Here is a 24819-nt window from a genome sequence, read left to right as displayed (position 1 = left end):
CTTGGGTCCACCATCACTGACACCCTGTCGTTGGACACTGAGGTAAATAGGAGGATCGGAAAAGCAGCCACAACTCTGTCCAGACTCAGCAAGAGAGTGTGGAATAACAATAAGCTGTACACTCACACCAAAATGCAAGTCTACAGAGCCTGCATCCTCAGTACCCTCCTTTATGGCAGTGAGACTTGGACCCTGTTTGCCTGCCAGGAGAAGAGGCTGAACATCTTCCACTTGCGCTGCCTCAGGCGCATCCTTGGAATATCATGGAAGGACAGAGTGACCAACACCGCCGTCCTCGAGCAAGCTGGAATCCCAACCATGCACACCCTCCTCAAGCAACGTCAACTCCGCTGGCTTGGCCACATCCACAGGATGAATGATGGAAGGATTCCAAAAGACATCCTGTATGGCGAGCTAGCCTCTGGCAAAAGACCTCCCGGACGCCCCCAGTTGCGCTACAAAGATGTCTGCAAGAGAGACCTCAGAGAGGTAGACATCGAGCTGGACAACTGGGAAGAACTAGCGGACGACCGCAGCAGATGGAGGCAGGGGTTACACAAGGGCCTTCAGAAGGGTGAGATGAAGATCAGACAGCAAGCAGAGAAGCGAGCGCACAGAAAGCGCAATAAGGACTTGCCAGACACCCACTACATCTGCAAGAGATGCAGCAAGGACTGTCACTCTCGTGTGGGTCTTCATAGTCACAATAGACGCTGTAAATGAAGTCGTCAATTGAAACTTTAAAGGGCACGATCCATAGTCTATGCAGACTGAAGGATGCCTACTACTACTACTACTTCTCTCTCTCTCCCTCTCCCTCTCCCTCTCCGTGTGTGTGTGTGTGTGTGTGAGAGTGTGTGTGTGTGAGAGAGAGAGAGATTTTGAAAACTGTATTTCCTTTTCACCTGAAATACATCCCATGTGCTCCGTAAAAGCCTGGCTAGATGGACATTTCATTTGATTCAGTATGGCTGTTCTTACATCTTCCCCAACAGCAAACAGAAAACCCAATTTAGAGCTCCTGTTGGAATTCCCAAATCTCAATGTCACTAACTTGCTGAGGCATTCCTTGGAGACATGACTGATCCAGCTACACCATACAGTAGAAAGCCCCCAGGGATTTCGGAACACTCATACCTTAACCAATTGATTTAAACAGCAAAACCAATCCCAACACATCTTTTGATGCAACATGCTTACTATACGATTTTTATCCCAACTTGACACTTCATCTAGCATTTAACATTTTGAGACATGAAAATATAATCTAGTGGATCCCTCACCAGATGTCGAAGCTCTTTCAAGTCTCTGCAGACAGTATAGAAGACACCAAGAAGAATATTAATGTATGCAGCATAAAAATCAGCAGAATATTCTGGAGGATGGTAATGAGACAGAATTTTTTGTAGATTTCCTGTTTAGATATAAACATGTTTGATTATTTTTATTCAAAAAGCTGGTGACTGCATTAATATGTATTAATCATATTTTAAAAATTAAGTGCAGTATAAGCCGAACAATTCTAACAAGCAGCAACGAAGGGTCCTGTGGCACCTTATAGACTAACAGAAAAGTTTAGAGCATGAGCTTTCGTGAGTTAGCATCTGCATCAGCATCAGCAGTGAGCGAGTTAAGAAGTGAGTTAACTCACGAAAGCTCATGCTCTAAACTTTTCTGTTAGTCTATAAGGTGCCACAGGACCCTTCATTGCTGCTACAGATCCAGACTAACACGGCTACCCCTCTGATACAATTCTAACAAGGTGTACCAGAGAACCCAAATCAATAGTACAAAGAAAACCCTACCAGGAGGAATAGCAGAATCAAAAATGGCCCAGTCCCCCAACATACCTTGCCTCAAAAATCCCCATACCCTAAGCTTAAACATCATGGCTATGTCTACACTAGAGGTTTTTTTGACAAAACAGGTGTATTGTCGACAAAACCTGAAGAGCGTCCACACTAAAAATGTCGTCTGTCAACATACTGTCGACAGAACTCAGCACTTCTGTCAACAGCCTTCTCAGCCTTCTGCCTCAGCCTTCTGCCTCTCCCTCACAACACAAAATGCCTCTCTCATCAGAATATGGTGACAAAAAACCCATGTGGATGCTCTGGAGAGGACCCTTTGTCGACAGGCAGGGCTTCCAGTCAGCCCTTCTGCCAAGAGAAGGCCAGGAGGTCCGGCCCATCTGTGTTGACAGAGCAGATCATTTTTTCAATCCTCTTTTATGACTGGATGCACTCTGTCAACGGAAAATTTGCTAGAAGATCTCTTCCGACAGCGACTTCTGACAACAGACCGCTGTAGTGTAGACATAGCCCTTCACAACATTAAACAACGCTAACTTTACTGACAGCTGATTACAAGAAAAACTTTAAGAACCACCATGCTTCTAAAATAGAAACAAATGCAGAAACAGTCAAAACATCTGCAGCTAACCTTGGCTGTGGAGGAGAAATTTAGCTCTCCAAAGATACTCTTGTAATTCTGTCAGCTGGCTGAGCTCCTGTTATGAGGGCAATGGATTGGGGATCCCCAGAAACAACTCTCAGTTAAGAACAAATAAAATTGGATTTCTCATCATAATGGGGATGAGCTAGATTGTGTTTTGCAGACTAAAATATCATAAGAGCTATAGAGTGTTACGTTCTTTGTACTGCTTGTAAAAAATCAAAATGTGAGATGATGTTGCCTGGAGGAAAATGAAGTAGAGGAGAAGGCTGGAGTCTCTGACTCTGGTATGTAGTTCACTTGTTAGAATGCAGTGTATGGTTTGTGATAGGTGATCTGTATTGGAAATCTAGATGAGTTGAGAGATTCCTAGATAGAGGATGAATGGAATATAGAATTTCTAATTTTACCAAAGTGACCCATGTTTTGCTCTCTTAATAAGTAACACTGTTCTCTTGACTCTAGTAACCAGTATACATTTTCAACTATAATACTTCCTAACTGATTTAAAGCTGAAGCTTCAGCCTTCTCTCACCACTTAACAAAAAGCTGTAATGTTTGAAATGCGAAGATGGACATTCAACAAAGTATATTCATTCAACAAAAAAATAGAAAAAAGTTACCTATGCTGTAGTCAGGAAAATATAAGGTTAATGGCTCCAAGCATCCAGTGTTTGGACGAAACAGTTCCCACACGATTTCACTAAGGAAAACAACAGTCACATTTCTGTCAGTCTACAAAAGAAGAAAGAAGGAAAAAGGTCACCTTGCATGTTAATATATTAATCAGAAGAATGACTGTTAGGATTTTTCATTTGAAGAATTTCATCAAATTTAGCATTTACCACAAATTATTAGCATATTAATAAGTCTTTTGGTGGCCTAATCAGGGAGCTCATACATTTGCAGATTTTCATAACCATCTGGGATTCCTGTATCTTTCCTGCCATTTAATTAACATTTAAGCTAGTATGGGCCTTGTACTGGGTAATATGAAGTTACTTCCCTTTCCAAAATTAACACACAATTTTATGTCAATAATTAAATCCAGAATTTCCTTAGGAGACTGTATAGCAAGAGTTGAGGAGGAAAAAGATGACCAATATTTTGTGAAGGGAACATACTTTCTGCTTAATTTGTAAAGGTCATCTGACTAATACACTACAAAGCTAGCTCTGTACTTAATTGATTGTTTTGCAATCTTAAACACTGCTATGACATACAAGATACTTCAGCAAAGTCTGTGGAAATATGAAAGTTTCAAGTTAATAGTAAGTTGTCAGTAGATAACAAATTACTTATTTTTCATATGAAAACAATCGTAACACAGTCCCACAATTTATTTAAGAATGAGAAAAATATTTCTGATGTCCCATTATTTTTTAAACATCTGAGGGCCTAGTCTAAAGAGAAAAACAGGCTACCATATTCATGTTTTATAATATACAATTTTAATAGAATGTGAAATTCCATTATTCTACATGTCCTTGTGGAGGTCATCTTCATCTTGTAAGAAAGATCTTGCTCAGGAAACAAAGACTACATGGTTACAGTAAACTGATCAATCCTCAACATATTCTGCACTTATATGGTACAAATATAAAAATACATTCTTATTTTGGCAGGTCTTTTTGCAACTGTACTACACACTCAGCAGAAGAAATGCCTTCAAAATATGGTTCCTTCCATAAAGAGATTCCACAGTTCTAGAAGCAGCCCATATGTTTAAAAGTTAGAAAAGCTTGTTCCCTGAAGTTACTTCCACAATACAAATATCATCAAAACTTAAAAATTATTGACTTCAGTAAGCAACAGAAAAGAGATGTGTAGGATATGAATTCCAGAAAGTGCAACAGTATAAGGGACTGGCACACAGATTATCAGAGAAAAAAAAAGGCACATAGTTCTTCCTTATATACACTCCTGGTTTTTGGTAGCTTCATATATATTAAAGATTAAAAATAGCCTCAAGTATAATGATTCAGGATGCAGTTTCCATCCTGCAAAGATACAATCTTTAAGGGAAAGGTTGAACAACCTATTTTCCAGTGCTTATGAGTCACTTACATATTGCTACCATCACTGGCAAGATGATTGATACACTTTTCTGACCAACCTCTAGTGCTGCAAATTAATCAGCAATTAAAAATTCTAAAATGTAAACCATTCTATTTTTCATTTATTTTATACTAGGTCCTTCAGCAAGTTATCTGCTAACACTGGCAGAAGGTGGATGATCAACCCACAGAAGTGTCTTGCCACTAAGATCAGACATACAGCTACAAACTGTCCCATCCAGTAACTCAAGCACAAAAAAGCTCTACGCTAGGTATGGGCAATAATTTTTGATTGAGAGTGAGGAAGTGCCACTCCAAGATTTTGGTAAGTGGACAAGGGCTGCACTTTCCTGTGGAGAGGGTCTGGGGTGGAGATTGGGTGAAGGGAGCCCGGGCTAGGGGACTGGGGTGCAGGATAGGGTGTGAGGTCTAAGAGGGAGTTTGGGTGAAGAAGGGGGTTGTGACTGGAATAGGATATTGGGCTGCAGGGTCCAAGAGTGGATACAGATACAGGAGAAGATTCTGGCCTGGCAGGAGGGATGTAGGAGCGAGTGCAGGGTCTGACAGAGAGTTGTGATTGGGGGCTGGGGTGAGGGAAAGGCAGAAGGTTTGGGAGGGGACCTGTGGCTGGGGCTGGGGTGTAGGGTCCAGGAGATGGCATGGGTGCAGCAGAGAATTTAGGCCTAGAGGAAGGGTGTCGGAGCAGGTGCAGAGTCTTGAGGTGCAGTGACAAAGGCATGTTTTGCCTATAAGGTGCTTATCAAGCAGCTCCTGGCCAGCAGCACTCAGGCAGGCTTCCCTGTCTGCCAGCAGTCTCAGCTCAGAGGCTGTTCCATGTGGTTCTGTATACTATGGTAGGGGAAGGGCTTTGCATGCTGCTCTGCCCCAAGCAAAATCTCTCTCAGCTCTCACTGGCCAGTTTCTGGTTGGCCCTCACAGAGCAGATAGCAACAATGTGGTTTATCTGTCCCACATTTTCTACAGTTAGGTTTAGCTCCTACTGAAACAGATGTTTTGGTACATTTTGGACCCTCACACAGCCAGTTGTCTAGTTTCAGGAATGTTGCTACCCTTTAATCCAGAGAGTAGGAGCTGAGCTATACTAAACTTTTTTCAGTTAGAAGTTATTCCTTATGTAGCTTACAGGCCTTCCAAAATTTCTGCTCACTTATGCAATCATTAAACCTTGAAAATTTGTAGAATTTTGCAATAATCTTCAAAGCAATCCATATTTTAGAACAGGCGTGTCCGACCCACGTCTTGTGGGCCGCTTGCGGCCCTGGACAGCTAGCAATGCGGTCCCACAAGATCGTAAACTTTTAACATTATGTGATTTATATACATTAACTATATTATATATTTTATATGCGGCCCAAGACAATTCCTCTTCACTCAATGCGGCCCAGGCAAGCCAACAGGTTGGACACCCATGTTTTAGAAGATGCAGCTGTACAGGTGAAGTAGCTTCAAAAGAATGCATAAAAGAGAACAGAACGAACAGAACAGAAGGCATTATTAAATGGAATAATAAAAACAGCTCTAAGAAGAAAGCCTCTTGTGATGTTTAAACTCTGATTTAGGTTCTGCTGCTGACCAAAGTTCTGCAGAAAATGACAGCTTTCAGGAAAAACGTTATACCCAAATTCCTCATTTTCTCTTCCCAATGGAATTCACTGGTAGTGAGAATGGCTAGATGACCTAATACAGAGAAAGAACTGTCTAGAAGACTGGTACCTTTAACTTCTATGCAATATACAACTAAAATACTTTACCCAGTTACTTACCATTTCTTGTAGTTTAAGAAACCCTGGCAACACATTTGCCTCCATATCCCTCAGCTGTTCTGCTTTATCAAGCACCTTTAACAAACAAGGATTTTATTATACAGTTATCTTTATACTGCCCTTTTATGCGGATTAAAAAAAGAAAATTTTAATCTAGCTGATGGAGACACATTTCAACAGAACCTTTGGATGGCAAAAGAAACTACATTAAGTAACACGACATCGAACAGAGCATATCTGGAGAATTACCATTTCAAAACACAATGGAATCATATTAGCAGTTCAGCTACACAAGAAAAGCAATAACCACTGAAAAGCAACATTGTCACGTCCTACTATTCTTACGAAGTGGAAATAAATTGCGCGTCCATTTGTGTATTATTGATAAAGCCATTGCTAATGGCCAGTTAAAAGCTCCACTTTCATCCAGCAGTATTTCAAAATATTTCAGTGTCAAACATTATTAGGATATTGTATGAACATTTTAAGAAAGAATGATTTTTCCCACCAAGGTTACATTTTACTAATGCACGTTTTCTGAAAAAATTAAGCAGTAAGCTCAATGTAACTATCTTTCTGATGTATATAAAAACCCTGATTTTCTTCTGTGATAATGTATTTGCCCTCTGGAGATTTACAAGATTCTTTGTATTATGTGAAATACTACCCCAAAAATAACTTAGAAAAATGTGGTAACTACAGGTAAATATCAACTTTTTAAACAGGGGTAACTGTATATAAATAATTACTATAGTTTACATACTGGAGAGAGAAAGGGTGGCCTTACTCCAAGTGAAAATACTACTGATTACAGTTAAAGAATTCTTAAGCTTAAAATAGTTAATGCCACAATTAAAGTAGAGGGAAAAGTTCTTTTTATTTATTGTGCTGTATTGAACTATTGATATCCAAGTTGACTATTTCTTTTGATTTGTTGCTACTATAATGTCTGTAGAAGACTGTACTAATTGTTCGCATTAATGTGTTTTTTAATTTAAAATTTTGTTTTTGATTCTGCCCTGCCCACAAAGCACTGAAAGGTATGCATCTCCATTGTTTGTGGAAGAGAACTCTAGATAGAAAAGTAACAAATGTAAAATTAAAAAAAAAAGTATTTTGGAATCACACAATATTTGATACAGCAATACCCCATTCACAAAGGCTTGTGTTATTGGAATCTGTTATCTCAATCTTGAGGTCATCAATTCCCCCCATGGCTCTGCAAACTGACCAACCTTGGGCTGGCTGGGGGCCCAAGCAGCAAGGCTGCCTGATTCCCGCTGGCACAGGGTTGGTAAATTTCCCCTCCCAGAGGCTTTGCAAAGCAGATGTTGAGGGGAAAGTTGACCAACCTTGCACCAGCTGGGACTCAGGCAACCTTGCTGCTTGAGCCCCCAGCTGGCACAGGGTCACCCATTCCACCTGCCATGGCTCTGCAAAGAGTTGGGGGAGGGAAATTTGATCAACCATGGCTCAAAGGGGATGGGAAGGGGAGGGAAGCCTGCTCTCTGGAGCTGCCTCCTCCCCCACAAGTAAACAAGTAACCACTGAAATTTTCATCTGTTACTCCTATCATGGCGGGCTTTCACACAGGGAAAAAGTGGGTGCGTTGTGGAATTGTTTGTCTCATTGAAGCATGCCATGTTACTGAAAAGGTTGAGAACCACTGATGTAGACAAGACCTTGAAGTTTAGCATCAAGTTCTAAAAATCTTAAATTAAGTAGGTATTAAGCAATTGTTTTCCATAGGCTGGTAGCATGAAGAGACTATGGCTCATTGTGTTGGCGAACAGTCTCATTGTTAATTTGTACTCCCCTTTCTATATGAATGTGTCTCTTGTCCTATACGGAGACTGTAAGTTTCTTTGAGCACTGACGAGCTTTTTGTTCCATGTTTGTACAGTGCTTAGCACAACAGCCTCCTGGTCTATGACCTGTGTTCCTAGGTGCCAGTATAATACAATTAATAAAATGGGAAGCAAATTGGAATGCCTTTGACCAAAGCCACAAAGGTTGGTTTGAACTTTCCGTTAGGGCTTAGTGATGTACACCTTCCCATAATGCAAAAGTAGAGTACAGTCATTGGAAAAAAAGTATAAATGAATCTCCAAATCCTTCCGTAGACCATTTTATACTGTAGCCTTATAATGCATAAATTAACTAGTTATAATCAATATAAACAATGTACCCATATAGTTTTGTAGACAATAAGTTAGTTATAATGAATGTATGTTGTGATACTAATTACCTACATGATGCAGGCCTTAGCAGCAGGCACCTTTGTTAACTTAGCTCCAGAGCTGTGTAACGTGTTGGTGTATTCTGATGTTAAATTATAATGTACAGTGATGATAGTATTAGAAAAAAAAACTTGTTACTCTTAGTCCATGCTACAATTATGGAAATGTGGTGCCTGTGTGTATGAAAGAATTCTTTTAGAGAGACAGGCATAAAGACCACTGCATACCCAAATGACCAGAGGCAGGGCTGAAGATGTGGGGGGGGGTACCAAATAACTACAAAGACTGGACAGGGAAGATAGGACTGCACAGACTGACAAGCTTCAAAGTCAGAGACAAACACCCCTTGATAGTGAACTGATAACTTTCCCAAAAAAACACCATCCAGGAGGGACTGGCAACATACTGATATCAGATAACTGCAAGAACAATTTTGTTTCAGAAGGACTGATTGTGATGCTAAGTTACTGATTAAGGCCTGATAGAGCAAAATGCATAGACTTGCACAGAGGAAAATCCCTAAAAAGATGCATAAAAGAAAACATGTTACATGGTGTTTTGTACTATTCTTTAGGTTCTGTCCTGCTAAAACTTGGCACACCAGTCCATACTCGAAGATCCCTGCTCCTCCTCACACCTGACTTATCTGATCAATAAGTCAGGGTGAGCACCAAACTGGTACCTATAACATCTGCAGAGAAAGAGAGTGTTTGCGTGTAAAAGCATATGCTATGTATTATCAGTAAATGTGGATTGTTGCCTTATCCCCCTGAAAGAGATCCCATGTGCTTCTTTTAAGCATAACAGTATAATAAGGCATACCTGAAGACTAACATGCCAAACTTACTTAATATTTTTGTTAAAAGTGTTATCTACTATACTGAAGAGATTCCCCTTCACCACTTATTTTTCCTGGCAGAAGAGTACACAATTAAAAAAGCAGATCAACTTTTTTTTTTTTTGGTAGAAGACACCATAGAGTCATAACATGGCCAGCTGCACAGTAACCACTGGTGAAGCTCTAGTGCCTCATCATATAAATACACACAAATACCAACAGCCCATAAATGCATATGTTATGAAGCTCACAAGTAAACGAAATAGTATTTGCTAGGTGTTTTAGCTTTTTAAAAATATATTTCTACAACGTCATTGTTAAATCACATTATGAAGAACAACACTCATTCTAAGTGCAAGAATCAATACAAGTATGTCAGCACATCTTTCAAACAGCTTTAACAAACCATTTTGTCTTCATGCTCAGCACCTGTTCCTGGGTTTAAACATTTAGAACTTTTTGCCAGAGAGCAAGCATTTATCTTAATTTTCTCTGAATTAATTAGGGCTGAAATATATTTGTTCCAGAAACAAAATAGAATAAAATTATGTTTTTTTAGTTTATGCTATCGGTATGCAGTTCTTTCATCAATCTCAATTAAACAATCCTTTCATAAATCCAGAAGAGACAGGTTAATTCACACAAACTGATATCCACACAAACTCCCATGTGTTTCCATGAAGAACAGAGTTGAAACATGCTAATTTAACGCTTATTTCTTCTAATTTAGCAACATTTTACTCAATGTAATTGATCATTTCACAGTATTTAACGTCCTGTCTTCTAAAATGGATTTTTTATTACCTTCTACTATTCTGAGGGATAGTAATGGTAAATAAAATTTAAACTGTTCCTATGGATATTTAAAGCAAGCATTTTTCCTTCTCTAAGTCATATACTAACATGAAAGTAATGACGTTTTACAGAATTCATTGTCACACTTCAAGTTTACACACGTTTAAGATTATCTGTTTAAAAATGAGTAATTATAAAAGTAAAATTTCAGAATAACCTTCCATGTTCTTTAAATATTTAAACTTTATTCAAAATGTTTGTATATAAAGTTTTAAGACATTAACGTATTTACTAAACAGAATATGAACTTCAATTCAGTACTTTCATATTTTAATCAAAATACATGAACCTTTACCTATGCCTGTGAAATAAAAGGAAGAAGTTTCAATATGCTTGTTTATCTCTTCCTTACTTGACTTCAAGTAATCCAAAACATCACACAACTGATTAGGGCAAATATTTTAAAAACCTCTTCCAATGGCATGAAACCTGCAGTCTGAATATTTTACCTTGACATATAGTCAACTGGCCTCTTAACAAATCTTTGGTTCTTTTAAGAAAATCATAGTGTGTCCACTATTTATACTATTTGAAGATTTCTGCTACTACAGGCTGAAACTCTGAAATACTGCATTCTCTTGAGCAGCAACTTTGTCATCTGGCAGGATCACAGATCTTGAACAATCAGAGTCCCACGTCTGGGAGGAGGAGGGGCCAACCAGATCAATGGCAGGAACCCAGGGCAGGGCAGCCACAGCTTATCTGGCAGCAAGGGGAGGTCAGCAGCAGCCAGGGAGCCCAGGCTGGTAAACTGGCAGCCCAGGCTCATGGTGGCTCATCCCCAGAGACAGGAAGCTGTAGCCCAGGAAGCCAGGGCTGCACACAAAGTCCTTGGCCAGGGAGCAATGACTTGTGGTGGCTCATCCCCAGAGCTGGGCAGGAAACTGCAGGTCTGGAAAGCTCTGGGAGGGGCTGCACACAAAGCCCCTGGCTGGGGAGAGTCAGCTCATCCCCGAGACCAGGTGGGAAGTTGTTGCCAGGGCTGCATGCAAAGCCACGACCCCCAGAAGCCGTGGCGGGGACCAGGAAGAAAGCTGCAGTCCAGGGAGGCCACAGCTGGGGAGGGTGACTGGGGATGGGAGCTGGCAGCTGAGGAGCCTGCAGAGGGAAGGGGGTGGCAGGAAGTCATGGGTGACAGCAGGGAGCGGAACCTAGGAGCATGGGCTGAGGAGAGCTGGAGGAGGGGGTTGTCCACCTTGAAATGACCACCCCAGTCCAGCAAAATCCCTGATCTGGGACCAATCAGGTCCCAAGGGTGCTGAACCAGGGAGGCTGAACCTGTATAATTATGCTTCATGCATTATTTTTCACTTGGAATATAACTATAGTCTTTCTGCTGGACTCCTATCTACTGTTTACATTTTGTACAGAAGACTGCCAAATTAACTTCTCATTACTTTGTTTTTTTCCATTCTAGTACAACCACATACTGGCTGCCTTTTCAGGTAAGAACTGAGTTTTAAATCTTGCTGCTGCAGCTTGAAGTTTCATAAAAGTTCAAACACCCTTTTTCTTAAGGCTACCAACCAGCATGATCTCTAGATTCAGCGTGTGCTAGCCTACCTATCCACTCCATTTGGGTACTCCACAGGTTGCCTTCCCTATTCCCCCATTTGGTTCCTCTTTGGTAGAAGTATCTCCCAAAGGAGATTTATCAGGCTGACCCTACCCCATTATAAAATGAATTAAATTTACTCTATTGGCAACTTTTGTTATTTAGTTAACTATTTAGCATAATCTATTAGTATTCACACATAAATAACCCTAAGCATAGAGTGCCAGAGCAAACTTCAGTGAAACCAACAGAAAGATTCTCACTGATTTATTGACCTTTGAATCGGGCTCATATAATACAATACAGAAATCCTATGTCAATTGATGAGCAATACCTATTTTTTCCATATATAAAGGAACTCCAATAAAAACATTTAAGCAAAGCAAAAACAGGAGAAACTTGAAAGTTACTTACAATATATACTGTTTGATTCTGTAGACCCTGAGCATTTATTTCTTGTTTAAAGAGACGTATGAAATCATTGAATGTGTCACAAGACACATGAAAGCCAGGTTTATCTTCAGATGAAAGGCTCCGCAATTGGGTCAAAATTTCTTCTAAAAGGAGCCTTGAAGTAAAACATTCAGCACAGTTCACAAATACATGAGGAAGCTAAAATGAGAAAAAGATAATAAAAGTTCATTATATGGAAAAAATATAAAGAATTAAAAAAACCCAAGTGGTTCAAAAAAAAAAAAAAGAGTCAGATATCAGTATATTCTAATCTTTTTGCTTCCTAAAACAGAGTAAACCTCTTCCAAGACAGCAGATATCTTGCAAAAGTCCAAAGAACCTTTACCGATGTGTCTTAGGATATAAAGCCACAGAGATCAGCATTTGGGATGAATCAAAGTGGATGCCACCTCTGTCCACGTATTGCAAAAAGTGGACAAAGATTCTGCATACATAAACATTATGTCCTTTTCAGTGTCTCAATACGAGAGATGCCAGTGAGGATAAAAATTATTTTAGAAAAAAAATTTTTTTAAGTTTTTAAAAATCAATAAATAAAATACTACATTTCTCATTTAAAACAACAGTTACAGCTAAATTACGATTCACATAATCTTACAGTCTCATAAAAATGAATAAAAGGCTCTAATCTGTCCAGCCTAACTACTAGCTCCTGCTTGAAAATTCTGGGCTTTCAATTTGTTTCTCAGCTGACTAAAAAGTAACACGTGGATATAAAAAAAACAAACAAACGTAGGCAGGATCGTTCTTGTTCTGTACATAGGTAGTGGTAGACCTTAACCAAGCAAATCGCATTTGCTCTGATCCTACTAACAGAAACCAAAAACTATAACATCTTTCTGATTTGTCCACTTTGATTACTGTTTTTGGTTCTCTGTGCCTTAAATATTGAGTCTGTTCTGGTCTGGCTATGGTCTGAAGAAGTGGGTCTGTCCCACGAAAGCTCACCTAATAAGTTATTTTGTTAGTCTTTAAAGTGCTACTTCACTGCTTTTTTGTTTTGATAATCTCAGAGTTCTCTGAAGGGGCTAACAAACATGCAGATGGGGAGATCCAGTGGATATAGTATACTTAGATTTCCAGAAAGCCTCTGCCATGGTACCTCATCAAAGGATCTTATGTAAATTAAGTTGTCATGGGATAAGAAGAAAGGTCCTTTCATGGATTGAGAACTGGTTAAAAGACAAGAAACAAAGGCTAGGCATAAATGGTAAATTTTCCAAATGGAGATGGGTAACTAGTGGTGTCCCCCAAGGGTCAGTCCTGGGACCAATCCTGTTCAATTTATTCATAAATGATCTGGAGAGGAGGGTGAACAGTGAGGCGGCAAAGTTTGCAAATGACACAACCGTTCAAGACAGTCAAGACAAAGGCTGTCAAGACTGTGAAGAACTTCAAAAAGATCTCATCAAACTGAACGATTGGGCAACAAAATAGCAAATGAAATTTAATGTGGATAAGTGTAAGGTAATGCACATTGGAAAAAATAACCCCAACTATACTTATAATATAATGGAGGTTAATTTAGCTAAACTAATCAGGAAAGAGATCTTGGAGTTATCGCAGATAGTTCCTTGAAAACATCCACAAAGTGCGCAGAGGCAGTCAAAAAGGCAAATAGGATGTTAGGTATTATTTAAAAAGGGATAGAAAGTAAGACAAGGAGTATCTTACTGCCCCTATATAAATTGATGGTACACCCACATCTTGAATACTGTGTACAGATGTGGTCCCCTCACCTAAAAAAAAAATATCCTGGCATTGGAAAAGGTTCAGAAAAGGGCAACTAGAATGATTAGGGGCTTGGAACAGGTCCCATATGAGAAGAGACTAAAAAGATTATGACTTTTCAGTTTAGAAAAGAGGAGGCTGAGGGGGGACATGATCGAGGTATATAAAATTATGACAGATGTGGAGAGGGTGAATAAGGAGAAGTTATTTACTTGTTCCCATAATACAAGAACTAGAGGACACCAAAGGAAATTAATGGGTAGCAGGTTTAAAACTAATAAAAAAGTTATTCTTCACTCAGCACATAGTTAACCTGTGGAACTCCTTGCCCAAAGAGACTGTGAAGGCTAGGACTGTAACAGAATTTAAGAAAGAGCTGGATAAATTCATGGAGGTTAGGTCCATAAAAGGTTATTAGCCAAGGGTAGGAATGGTGTCCCTGGCCTCTGACTGTCAGAGGCTGGAGATAGATGGGAGGAGACAAATCGCTTGATCATTGTCTTTGGTCGTCGTCCCGTCCCCCACCCGGCACCAGCCACTGTCAGCATACAGGCTACTGGGCTGGATGGATCTTTGGTCTGACCCAGTATGGCCGTTTTTATATTCTTATGAGAGCAGACATACTGGCAAACCAGACCTTACACTACACCCTTTTGGTTACACGCTATTCTTCATTAATGTTTAGATATAGCGACACTGAAGCTATTCAAGCAGAATCTGTTCAAACCCAATAGTGACCTACCAGGTCACAGGGACCCCACCTTCAAAAATGCCTCAAATTTGTTTTTATAATCCTTCACTGTAAAACTTGCATAGGTAAAAAAGAATTTATGGAATGATTCTTCCCCAGGGAGCTCAAGAGAAGAGATATCATACAAGGCAATGTACCAACTTCAGAGTCTCCCCTCAAAAAGGCTATGTCCACACCAGAATGTTTTGTTGACAAAACCTGCAAAGCATCCAGATTCCCAAGGTGTTCTGGAGACAGAACACAGCATTTTTGTCAACAGCTGGTACAACTCCCCGCAACGAATAACATCTCTGTCAGCAGAAACATGTTGACAGAAAGCCAGTCTGGACGTTCCAGGGGGCCCTCAGTCAACAGACAGGGCTTCTGGGACATCAGGCAGCCCTATCTGCTTTGCTTCCAGTTGGCCATTTTGCCAATAGAGCTAACAGGCAGTCCAGCTGCTCTCCATCGACAGAGCGGATTGCTGTTCCCATCTGCTTTGCAGTTTGGCCATGATCTGTCAACAGATGATATCTTCCATCAAAACCTTCTGTTGCCAAATCCCTGTAATCTAAACATAACCTAGTAAAGAACAATCCAGCAAGGTGATGTGACAAAAATTGGTGCAAGTCCATCAGACAGTGCAGAATTATTCAATTATTTTCTTAAGTAACAAAAGACATTTCAGTTTATTCAAAAGAATGGCCACAAGGAGAAAGGAATGAAAAGCCCCAAAATTACAAATCTTTTGGCTGCCATGATCAAAAGGAACTGGAATGGGGGCAGGGACATGTCTCTCAACAGGATAGTATACTACATGTTTGGTTTTGTGTTCAAACCCAAAGGCTCACTGCTTTCTACAAAGTTCAGACCTTCTGGTACAAGAGTACGGTTCTATGCTGACAGTACTTAAACGTGAAACCATCTTTTTTCCACTTCTCATAGAGGGAACAAGGACTTGTACAGTAAATTTAAATATTCAGCTTCTGGAAAACAGTTTGCCCAGTGGACCAAAAACTGTTCATTTCCTAATGGACTGGGATTTGCTGGGGCACTCTGCTGGGAGGAGCAGAGCTTCTCATCTCTGTTCATTGGGACGTAGGGTCCACAACTGTCTGATATGCCTCCTGATAGACTCCACCACTCCTGTTCCCAGAGTTTCCTCCTCTTCCCTTCAATACACTTATTCTACATCTTTCTTTTGTCTCACTGCAAGGAAACATATTTTCTTACTAAACTAGTATGAATACGAACAAATAGGCCCAGTAGTCATAATCAGACAAAAAGTAGCGATAGTGATGCTGTCCTGGGAGAAGGGAACACAAAGGACTCCATCTTCAGAGCAAGGCATTATGATGACATGTTTAGAAGACAAATGGTACTGAAGAACTAATGTGTTTCTTCTTAGCCTTCCATGGGTTAAATTCAGCAGTGCCAGCACAGCCTGCAGCACATCAGCCTGATCCGTCTTGGCATAGAAGGTCAGAGAATGGGCCCCACTCCAGAGCCAATCCAACAGCTTAACCAATTTAGGTTTTTGGTTTTTTTTGTTTTGTTTCTTTTTTAAGGGGGGGCGGGAGGGATAGCTTAGTGGTTTGAGCATTAGCTTGCTAAACCCAGAGTTGAGATCCCAGTCCTTGAGGGGGCCATTTAGGGATCTGGGGCAAATAGATTTAAAAAAGAAAAATCTGTCAGGGACAGCAACAGGTTCTGCTGCAAGGGCAGGGGACTGGACTCAATGACCACCAAGGTCCCTTCCAGTTCTGTAAGACAGGTATACTGCCAAGTTCATACAGCTCATATTTACTGACAAAAGCAAAATAATTTAAATTCTAGCAATTTAAAAGCTAAGAGTCAATAAGACAAGGTCAAAAGAAGCCAAAAATGCCAAAAAAGTTAAGTGGGCCTAACTGTAATATTCTCAAAAGCTCAAATTTTATTGGACATCTTAATTCTTCACCCCATTGCTTAAATTAGACTTTAAACACAGCTATTAACTTAAGACAGCAGGTTTGCAAAACGAGCTTTTAATTACAACAGTCTATTGAGAAGTTAATACATCAATGTCCGATATTTCTGCGTTATATATTTATCTGCTGTCTTGCAAGAGATTTACATCTAAACAAATTCTAACACTGAATTCCATATTCAAACAGGAAAAAACATCTGAAAACCAATGCTGAAGATTTATAATAATGCAATGAATCTTTCAAATTACAACATAATTTAAGTCAGTATTCCCTAATTTTTTTCTTGTCCCATAAATAAGTGTAAAAAGTTGAAAAAAATATTCTGATTCACGCTGCTAGCTATGCGCATTTCTAACCAGTGTAACTGACATCAGATTTAAATAAAAGGAATTAAAAGAATTTATTTTAATCATGATTTAAGTCACCAAACATGTACTTCAGTTATTTGCCTAGCACAGTGTTTCCCAAAGTGTGGTACACCTACCATTAGCGTTACATGAAAGGATTTTCAAATGGTACACAGCAGAAAATGAAGTACTAAAAATCAGGAGAAAAGCACTGGGACAGGAGGTATGTCAATAAGGCCAAAGTCCCAAACAGGTATGTAAATGTTTTAAGTTTGGGAAACACTGTCCTAGAGAAAGGATCATTCACATTAATTGGTGTATTTTGATACTTCATTTTGTTAACCAGGAGGATAGGCAAAATCTATACAGATATATTTATTTAAGCAATTGCATGGCTTTGCACATATGGTGATAGACCACAGCCTGCAGCAGGCTACAGCAGCCTCATGGAGGGCAAATATGTGGGCAGCTGGGTCTGTGCGTGTGTGTGTCCTAGAGACTGAGGCTCATCCAGGCTTAAATCAGCACCTGCTGTTAATTCAACACCTGTGGCCATTTAAGGCCTGCTGAACCCTTTATTAAAAGGGTTTCCCTAACGTTAGCAGGGGGGAAAGAGATGGGGACAGACAAGGAAGAAGCAAGAAATATGAAAAGTGAATGTCCAGTAAGAGAAGGCTGCTGCAACCATCTGAGGAAGCTACTGGGAAATGTCTGGTGGAAGTAGTCCACAGAAGCAGTTACTGTATGAAGAGGGAGTGGGGACAAAAAGCCCCAGCAACTGCATAGGGTCCCTGGGCCAGAACCCAGTACCTGTGGGAGGGGTCTGGGCTCCCCCCAAACCCCAGGGCAGGCCTAGAAGGTAGGAGGAGACTAGGCAGACCTAAGGTGTTTCCTCCACAAATGACTGTGCTGATGATGAGACTGATTCAATGATGCCATAACCCAAGCCTCTCTGAGAACAGGAGGCAGAGTAGAGGCACACAAAGCCTCTAAGGCTGCACTTAAAATGCCATGAAGTGCAGGACCCCAGGACATACTATTCAGATTTTTTTTATTCTATTATGTTAGAAAATGGTAAATGAGGCATATCCTACTGCCAGATGACTAATGTTACTTGTGTACAGTACAACCTAGCAAAATGGTGCCCTGAATATAGACTTTATAATAGAAACAGTCAAACAGTGGCATTTATGGATTTAATATTTGCAGTATGCCATGTAAATATAGCTTTGTTAATAAAATGGATTTAAAAGGTAAATTTCTCACTTCAAAAAAGTGAACTCTAAACGATTTTCAGATCGGTGAGCAAGTCCTTGACTATAGTCAGTGTTGACAGCCATCTTCATTTACCATGCCTCACTTTAAGTCCAACAGTGACAGATAGCTGTGTTAGTCTGTATTCTAACAGAACAAAAGCAGGCAGGTGGCACTATAATGACTAACTTATTAGGTAATGAGCTTTCATGGGACAGACCCACTTCTCACGAAAGCTCATCACCTAATTATTTTGTTAGCCTTTAAAACGCTACATGACTTTTTACATTCCTCTTGTTTGCCCCCCACACCCCATTTTTTTATTTCATACTTGGCTTATTATGATCACCACTGGCCCTTTACCTTTTTCACCCACTGAATGAATGATGGAAGGATTCCAAAAGACATCCTGTATGGTGAGATAGCCTCTGGCAAAAGACCTCCCGGATGCCCCCAGTTGCACTACAAAGATGTCTGCAAGAGAGACCTCAGAGAGGCAGACATCGACCTGGACAACTGGGAGGAACTAGCGGACGACCGCAGCAGATGGAGGCAGGGGTTACACAAGGGCCTTCAGAAAGGCGAGATGAAGATCAGACAGCTAGCAGAGGAGAAGCGAGCACACAGAAAGCGCAATAAGGACTTGCCAGACACCCACTACATCTGCAAGAGATGCAGCAAGGACTGTCACTCTCATGTGGATCTTCATAGTCACAACAGACGCTGTAAATGAAGTCCTCAATTGAAACTTTAAAGGGCGCGATCCATAGTCTATGCAGACTGAAGGATGCCTACTACTTTTCACCCACTACTCTGCACTAGATTCAGTAAATCTCAAACATTTCCTTTAACTTTGAATTTCAATCTGCATTATGTTGTGCAGCATCATTGGCTCAGCATGTTTTATGAATTTGTATTGTGACAAAGTCAGTCCTATTCCTGGGTCTCTGGCCTCTATTCAGTCCATTAGGACCACTTAAGTGGCCAGTTGCCCTCACTGGGGAAAGGGGTGTTCTGGGGGAAACTCAGCCCCTGCCCACTTGTGCTGGGTTCTGGCCCAGGGACCCTGTGTGGCTGCCAGTGGGAGGAGCTGACTCCCTTAGCCTTCAGCACAGCAGCTCTCCTCCCTGGGTAACTTCCCCAGATGATTCCCCTGGTACCTTCTCCAGGCTGTAGCAGTCATGGGTCCCCACTCTTCTTCTGTAGAAGCTCCTGCTCTCCCTCTGAGACCTCTAGTGTTCCTGCTGCTCTCCGCTGCTCCTCTCAAACCTGTTCTCTCACTACGCCTGTCTCCTTGCATCTCTCTGCTCACCCCTCAGAGTCTTCTCAACCTTCCCCTGCAAAGGGTTTTTAAAGGCCTTTATTGGCCCAGTCATTGGGGCCAGCTGGCCCCAGTTACACTGAGCCATCTCCCACCCAGCTGCCTATGATTGTCCTGCAGGCCGTTCTGTTTGTTTGGGCTCCCTCTGAGGGGCCCTCCATCCTGGCCCTGCCACAGTATGTAGTAAGAATTTGAATTCAGCCTTACCTCTAATGTTTCTAGAAGGGTCTGCATCACATAGGTCTTTCCACTAGATGTATGTCCATAAATAAAGATGGATGGGAAGCTAAAATGCTGACGCTGGGAAAAAAAAGTTTAAAAACTTATAATACCTAACTTTGTTTATGTCAGAGATTTAGAACTTTGGCTCATCTAGTTTTTTACCAGAAGGAACACTTTGTTTTAAGAGAGTGAAAAATACATCTCCAAGTAAGATATAACATGGTATTTTATCACTTTGCTTATACAGTCCTTCAAAACAGACAACAGGATTCAAAGGGCCACACTGAAACTCCCAGAACACAAACTGTTTTCATTAGGCAAAAAGTATGTTCTTAATGCAAGTTAGGTAATTTCAGGTAAAAGTCTGGCGAAGAGAAGACAGTTTGTGTGTGGGTGGGTTTGTTTGTCCGTCCGTCCGTCCCCCCGCAAGCTGTTTAACTCATAAGAAAACAACTTGGATTTTAACTCAAGTTAGCCAACTCATGTCTTCACTGGATGGAGGTATGGGGACTGTAGGGGTGCATCTATACTCGCATTCCTCTTTCAAAAAGGTATGCAAATGGGTGTAAATTTGCATATTTGGCACCTCATTTGTATATTCTAATTTCAAGAGCTTCTTTTGACAGAAGAAAGCCAGTGTAGATGCTGCTCTTTCAAAAGTAAGCCCTCCTCTTCGAAAGAATCCTTCTTCCCTTTATTTAGTGTAAAATACTAATGTTGCTGGTAAGTAAAATACTCTGCATACCTTTTGTTTCTCAATATCAAATCTTGTTTTATTATTATGCATTGCTAGGTACACCTCTCCATTATTCAGAATATTGAATCCAGCAACTTTCCCAGTCCTGGGGCTCCTGGATATGAGAGAGTTTCCTGTAAATGCGTGTCTGTACTATATCACTTTTAGTGATGATGCTGTGTCAACACCCCTGTTGCTAAGTCAGCATATCTGAATACTCTACTTCCACCACCACCAAGTGAATTCCGCTTTGTCAGCAAGTAAAGCAGCATTCAAAAGTGCACTAGCATAGCAAAACTTTGCTGTTACTGGCCGGGTGGGGGGAAGATGGGTGGGGCTAAGCATCTGTGAACAAGTTTTGTCAAGCAAGTAGAACAAAGCCCAAGACTCCCAAATTGACAAATGTAACAGAGAACACCTTGCTTAATAACTCAAAATAATTTAAGCAATTTACACAATGCAAATTACATAACTTATTTTGAACTTGATCCTGTCCACACTGCAGCAAAGTTCAAAATAAGCTGCTTTTTCAAAGTTTCCACTCCCCTCATACAATGACAGGTACCGGAACCAGAATAACCCTGCTCAAAACAGCACTACTATCTCATGCATGCTGTGTAGCAGAGGAGTTGCTATTTTGGGATACATTTGTACATAGCCTTTCTGAACAACAGTAAAACTAAATCCACTAAGGTCATAACTTTAAAACAAGTGCTTGAATAAAGGCAAGCCTTCAATGTGTGCCGATGGCAATGATTGAAAAATTCACAGCCTAGGCGCAAGCTTAGGAAGCTTACCTTAGAAAGTATGAGGACAACTGAAGCCATGAAGTTTCTGCAAAATTTAAGCTTTTGTTTTAAACTAAATTAAGCTACCAGCCTTTATAAGGACAATAAATACCCATAAATTAATCTTTATAAATACACCTTGTAAAACTCAAATGCACTGCAAGACAATCATCAATTTTATATTGTTAACCAAATGTAAACGTACACTGTCTTCCCAGAGCCTGAAGATAAACAACTCCATTGCCTCTGCTATTGCAGAAGCTTTGCAAAGCACTAGCGGAGTGAAAATTAACAAGTCTCTGGCAAGTTTCTCAGTTGCTACCCAAGAGCTTTGAGTGGCAATGAAACAATCAAGAATCACATTTTGTGTTGCTTCTGTTCGAAAAGATACTGACAACAGCAGAGTTATCCACATGGGAGGGCTCCCCAAGAAAAGACAAGCTATGTGAAACATAGACTGGGCAAGGATCTTTCCTATCACTACCTCGCAGCAGCTAAGAATGACTAACAGGGGAGAGCCACTAACAGTAGCCAGGAGGCAAACAATAACTGTAAAGCTCCCCTTTGCTTAGGGCAGCTAGTGTTTGCAAATTTATCAGACACTTACTGAGAAAAGCTAATATGAAAGATGGATAATACAGGATCTCAAATTAAAAAAATAACCAGCTAGCCTAGCTCAGTAATAATGCACTGAAGCCCATTTTCAAATTATAAAAAACAAACTTCATGGTAAAAATTCCATAATCTACTCATAAATGCAATATAGAAAGTTACCTCTCCAAATATTGACAACAGTTGTGACACCTGGGATTCTCGACAGGGCACCACACTTTCCAAATGAAGCAAGGTAGCTTCAGGATACTCTGGATGTTCAAAATTAGGCATTTTGATTCAAGTTTGTCATCAGTCATGTAACTATATACACGTCACTTTCCAGGAAGCAACCAAACCAATGTAAGGACCTGGAAAATAAAGGTTATTTGTTCATATATGGAGAACTAAAATAAACTAAATGCTGTTTTGTTTTGTTAGAATACAGCCTAACATGGCTCTCTCTGTTCCTGAATAAGAGAACACTTTTTTATTATAATCAGACTTTATACCTAAAGGGGAAAGATGACTATATCATGGTAAAACCCAAAGACCCCATTCAGGGCTGGGACCCAGTAATACTAGACATTCCACAGAAACAGAAAAGAGACAATACCTGCCCTTAAAGGTTTGTGATTTAAAGACAAAAAGGAGTTGCAAATACAACAAATGAGCCATGAATATGATGAAGAATGTCAGAACTTTACTAATTATACAGACTGTAGTTTTTACTTTATTTTTTGAAAGTAAAGGTGGGAAGTAAAGGAGTATGGAAAGAAAAGAACAGAATAGTCTGAACTGGATATCTTATTAGCCATGTCTAACAAGCTGAGATTAGTAAGCATCACAGCAAGAGACCAGGCTTAAAAAAGGTTATGAAGGAAGAAAAAACAATGGATTTTCATATATTATCAAGATGTTTTTCTTAAACATAAGCTGCAGCCTGGCAGAAAGCCCAGAGGTGCTTAAGAAACCAGCTGAGTGGTGATAAAGCATGGGAGCACTAGCAGAGTAAAAGCCAGGAGTGATGACATAAGTAGTAGCATCCTTCAGTCTACATAGTCTGTGGATCGCACCCTTCGTAGTGATGACATAACAAATTACTAAATTAGTTAAATAGGTGGGGTTAAATTATGAAGAGACTTTAGAGGTACTACCAGAAACTTTTATTTAGTGCAAAAGTTAAGGGGGAGCCAATGGACAACTAAAAACTGTGATTTAATGTGCTCAGAATAAACTAAGAATATGACCTTTCACCAGGCTAGGCTTAGAGGAAAACAAAAGGTGGAGCAGCGTTAAGTATGAGGGCTCTGGTGAGAAACTTCACTGAGCAGAGACAGATAAAAATACAGATTAAAAAAAAAACAAAACAAAACAGCGTGGCCCAGTCAAAGATCACAGAAACTTACATGTCTAAGTGACAGGCAGAAGAAATGTGCTGCCTACTCTGGTAAAGAAAAGGGCCAGTGGGAGAAACTTTCAGAAAAGACCAAAATCTTTATTTTGACCATATTTTGTTTAAAATGGCATCTAGACATCCAGGAAAAGATATCAGAAACACAAGCTGAGATAGGACTGGATGAAGCAAGATACCACATTAGCTGAGAGGAGGATCTGTGATTTATCCATGTAAAGATGGTACCCCAAATGTTTTACAAATATTAAAATAGCCATGTGAGGCAAGTCTTTTTATGCACATTGTACAAGCAAAGAAAAGAGCATGGTACCCCTGCTTTCTGGATTGGGAAAGGGGGAACCAAGCAACCCTGCTTCTCAAGGATTGCCTCCCAGGTTTTCAGCATAAAATCAAAACCATGTCGCTGGGTGAAAGTGCCGTTTGACAAATTGTGTGTGTTGCTATAACCGTAACATCACATTAGCACATGCGGACAATGCAATCGCTTCCGTTTGCCTCTTCCCAAAGGCACTATATTATACCCCACGCGGTCCAGTATAAACACAAGACTGACCAGGCAACCTACTCTGTATAGCAAGGGCTGCTGCAAGCTTTCGGACACACGGCTATTTTACTAACACCACAGCTGCGGTAGTAGCACCCTATTGCTATAGCCAAACGCACGCCCAGCACCTTGCAGCAACCCCGCCCCGGCCCCCCATCTCCAGCACGGAGTGGGAGGGGGCGGAGCTGACAGGAAACCATTCCCTAGCTCTGTTAACGCTTCAGCCCAACGGGCAGCGGCACGCGTCTGCAGCAAGTAGTCCCGCCACGGGGAGCCCCACATCCCCGGCTGCGAGCCTGGCCCCAGCTAGGCGAAGAGGTGAGGAGACCTCGCCTACCGGCCCCGGGGCACTGCTGCATTCGGGAGGATCCGAATGAGGATCCGCCCCCCCCCGATTCTGGGTCCTTCAGTGTCAGGGCAGCCCTGACGCTCTCCCCGCCCTTCTTTCCGCACGCGCTCTCCCGCCATCCGTCCACCGGCAGACAGAGCCGCACACTCACCCGGCCCCTAACCGTCACACCGCTTTCTCTCGCACCGCCCCCGAACCACGCGCCAGCCTTCGCGCATGCGCACATTGCCCCTCCCCAGCGCGCAAGTACCACCTCTGCACATGCGCATCAGGAAATTTGACGCCTCCCCGATACCGACGCCCATACTGCGCCTGCCTCCACGTATAGCGTAGGAGCCGAGGGCGGAGTGGTGGGGGTACCTCGGCGGCGCTGCGCTGCGCTGCGCTGCCGTAGAGGCCAGCGGGGCGGGGGAATGAGGGAAGGAGCAGCTCGGGATTGGCAGACGGGTGAACGGGAAGCAGCCGCAGGAGGAGGAGACTGGGGACAGAGCTATCCCGTCCGTAGGATGAACTGAGACAAGTCTTGTGCTTTTGGGGGCCTCGTGGCAGCCGCCCAGCTATC

General features: G+C 41.2%; 1 protein-coding gene across 4 annotated transcripts in view; it reads right to left on the bottom strand.

Annotated features, from left to right (window-relative positions):
- ORC5 (origin recognition complex subunit 5) overlaps nucleotides 1-24455 on the bottom strand; it is a 163974-nt gene extending 139519 nt beyond the window's left edge. The window contains exons 1-7 of one of the 4 annotated variants that reach the window (XM_074984157.1): nucleotides 24409-24455; nucleotides 22131-22318; nucleotides 19818-19910; nucleotides 12198-12395; nucleotides 6296-6370; nucleotides 3078-3189; nucleotides 1284-1414 (exon numbers count right to left, since the gene is read on the bottom strand). In XM_074984157.1, coding sequence (XP_074840258.1) covers nucleotides 1284-1414; nucleotides 3078-3189; nucleotides 6296-6370; nucleotides 12198-12395; nucleotides 19818-19910; nucleotides 22131-22241 — 720 coding nt within the window. In that variant the 5' untranslated portion in view covers nucleotides 22242-22318; nucleotides 24409-24455. Of the gene's footprint in view, nucleotides 1-1283; nucleotides 1415-3077; nucleotides 3190-6295; nucleotides 6371-12197; nucleotides 12396-19817; nucleotides 19911-22130; nucleotides 22319-24245; nucleotides 24352-24408 lie in introns of those variants that run through there. The other 3 variants (XM_074984158.1, XM_074984159.1, XM_074984160.1) reach the window with 3 other exon arrangements.
- Nucleotides 24456-24819: the final 364 nt, after the last annotated feature.

Source organism: Carettochelys insculpta, chromosome 1, assembly GCF_033958435.1.
Source record: "Carettochelys insculpta isolate YL-2023 chromosome 1, ASM3395843v1, whole genome shotgun sequence".
Taxonomy (NCBI): domain Eukaryota; kingdom Metazoa; phylum Chordata; order Testudines; family Carettochelyidae; genus Carettochelys; species Carettochelys insculpta.
Note: the sequence above shows the minus strand (reverse complement) of the source record. Positions and strands in the feature narration are given on the sequence as shown.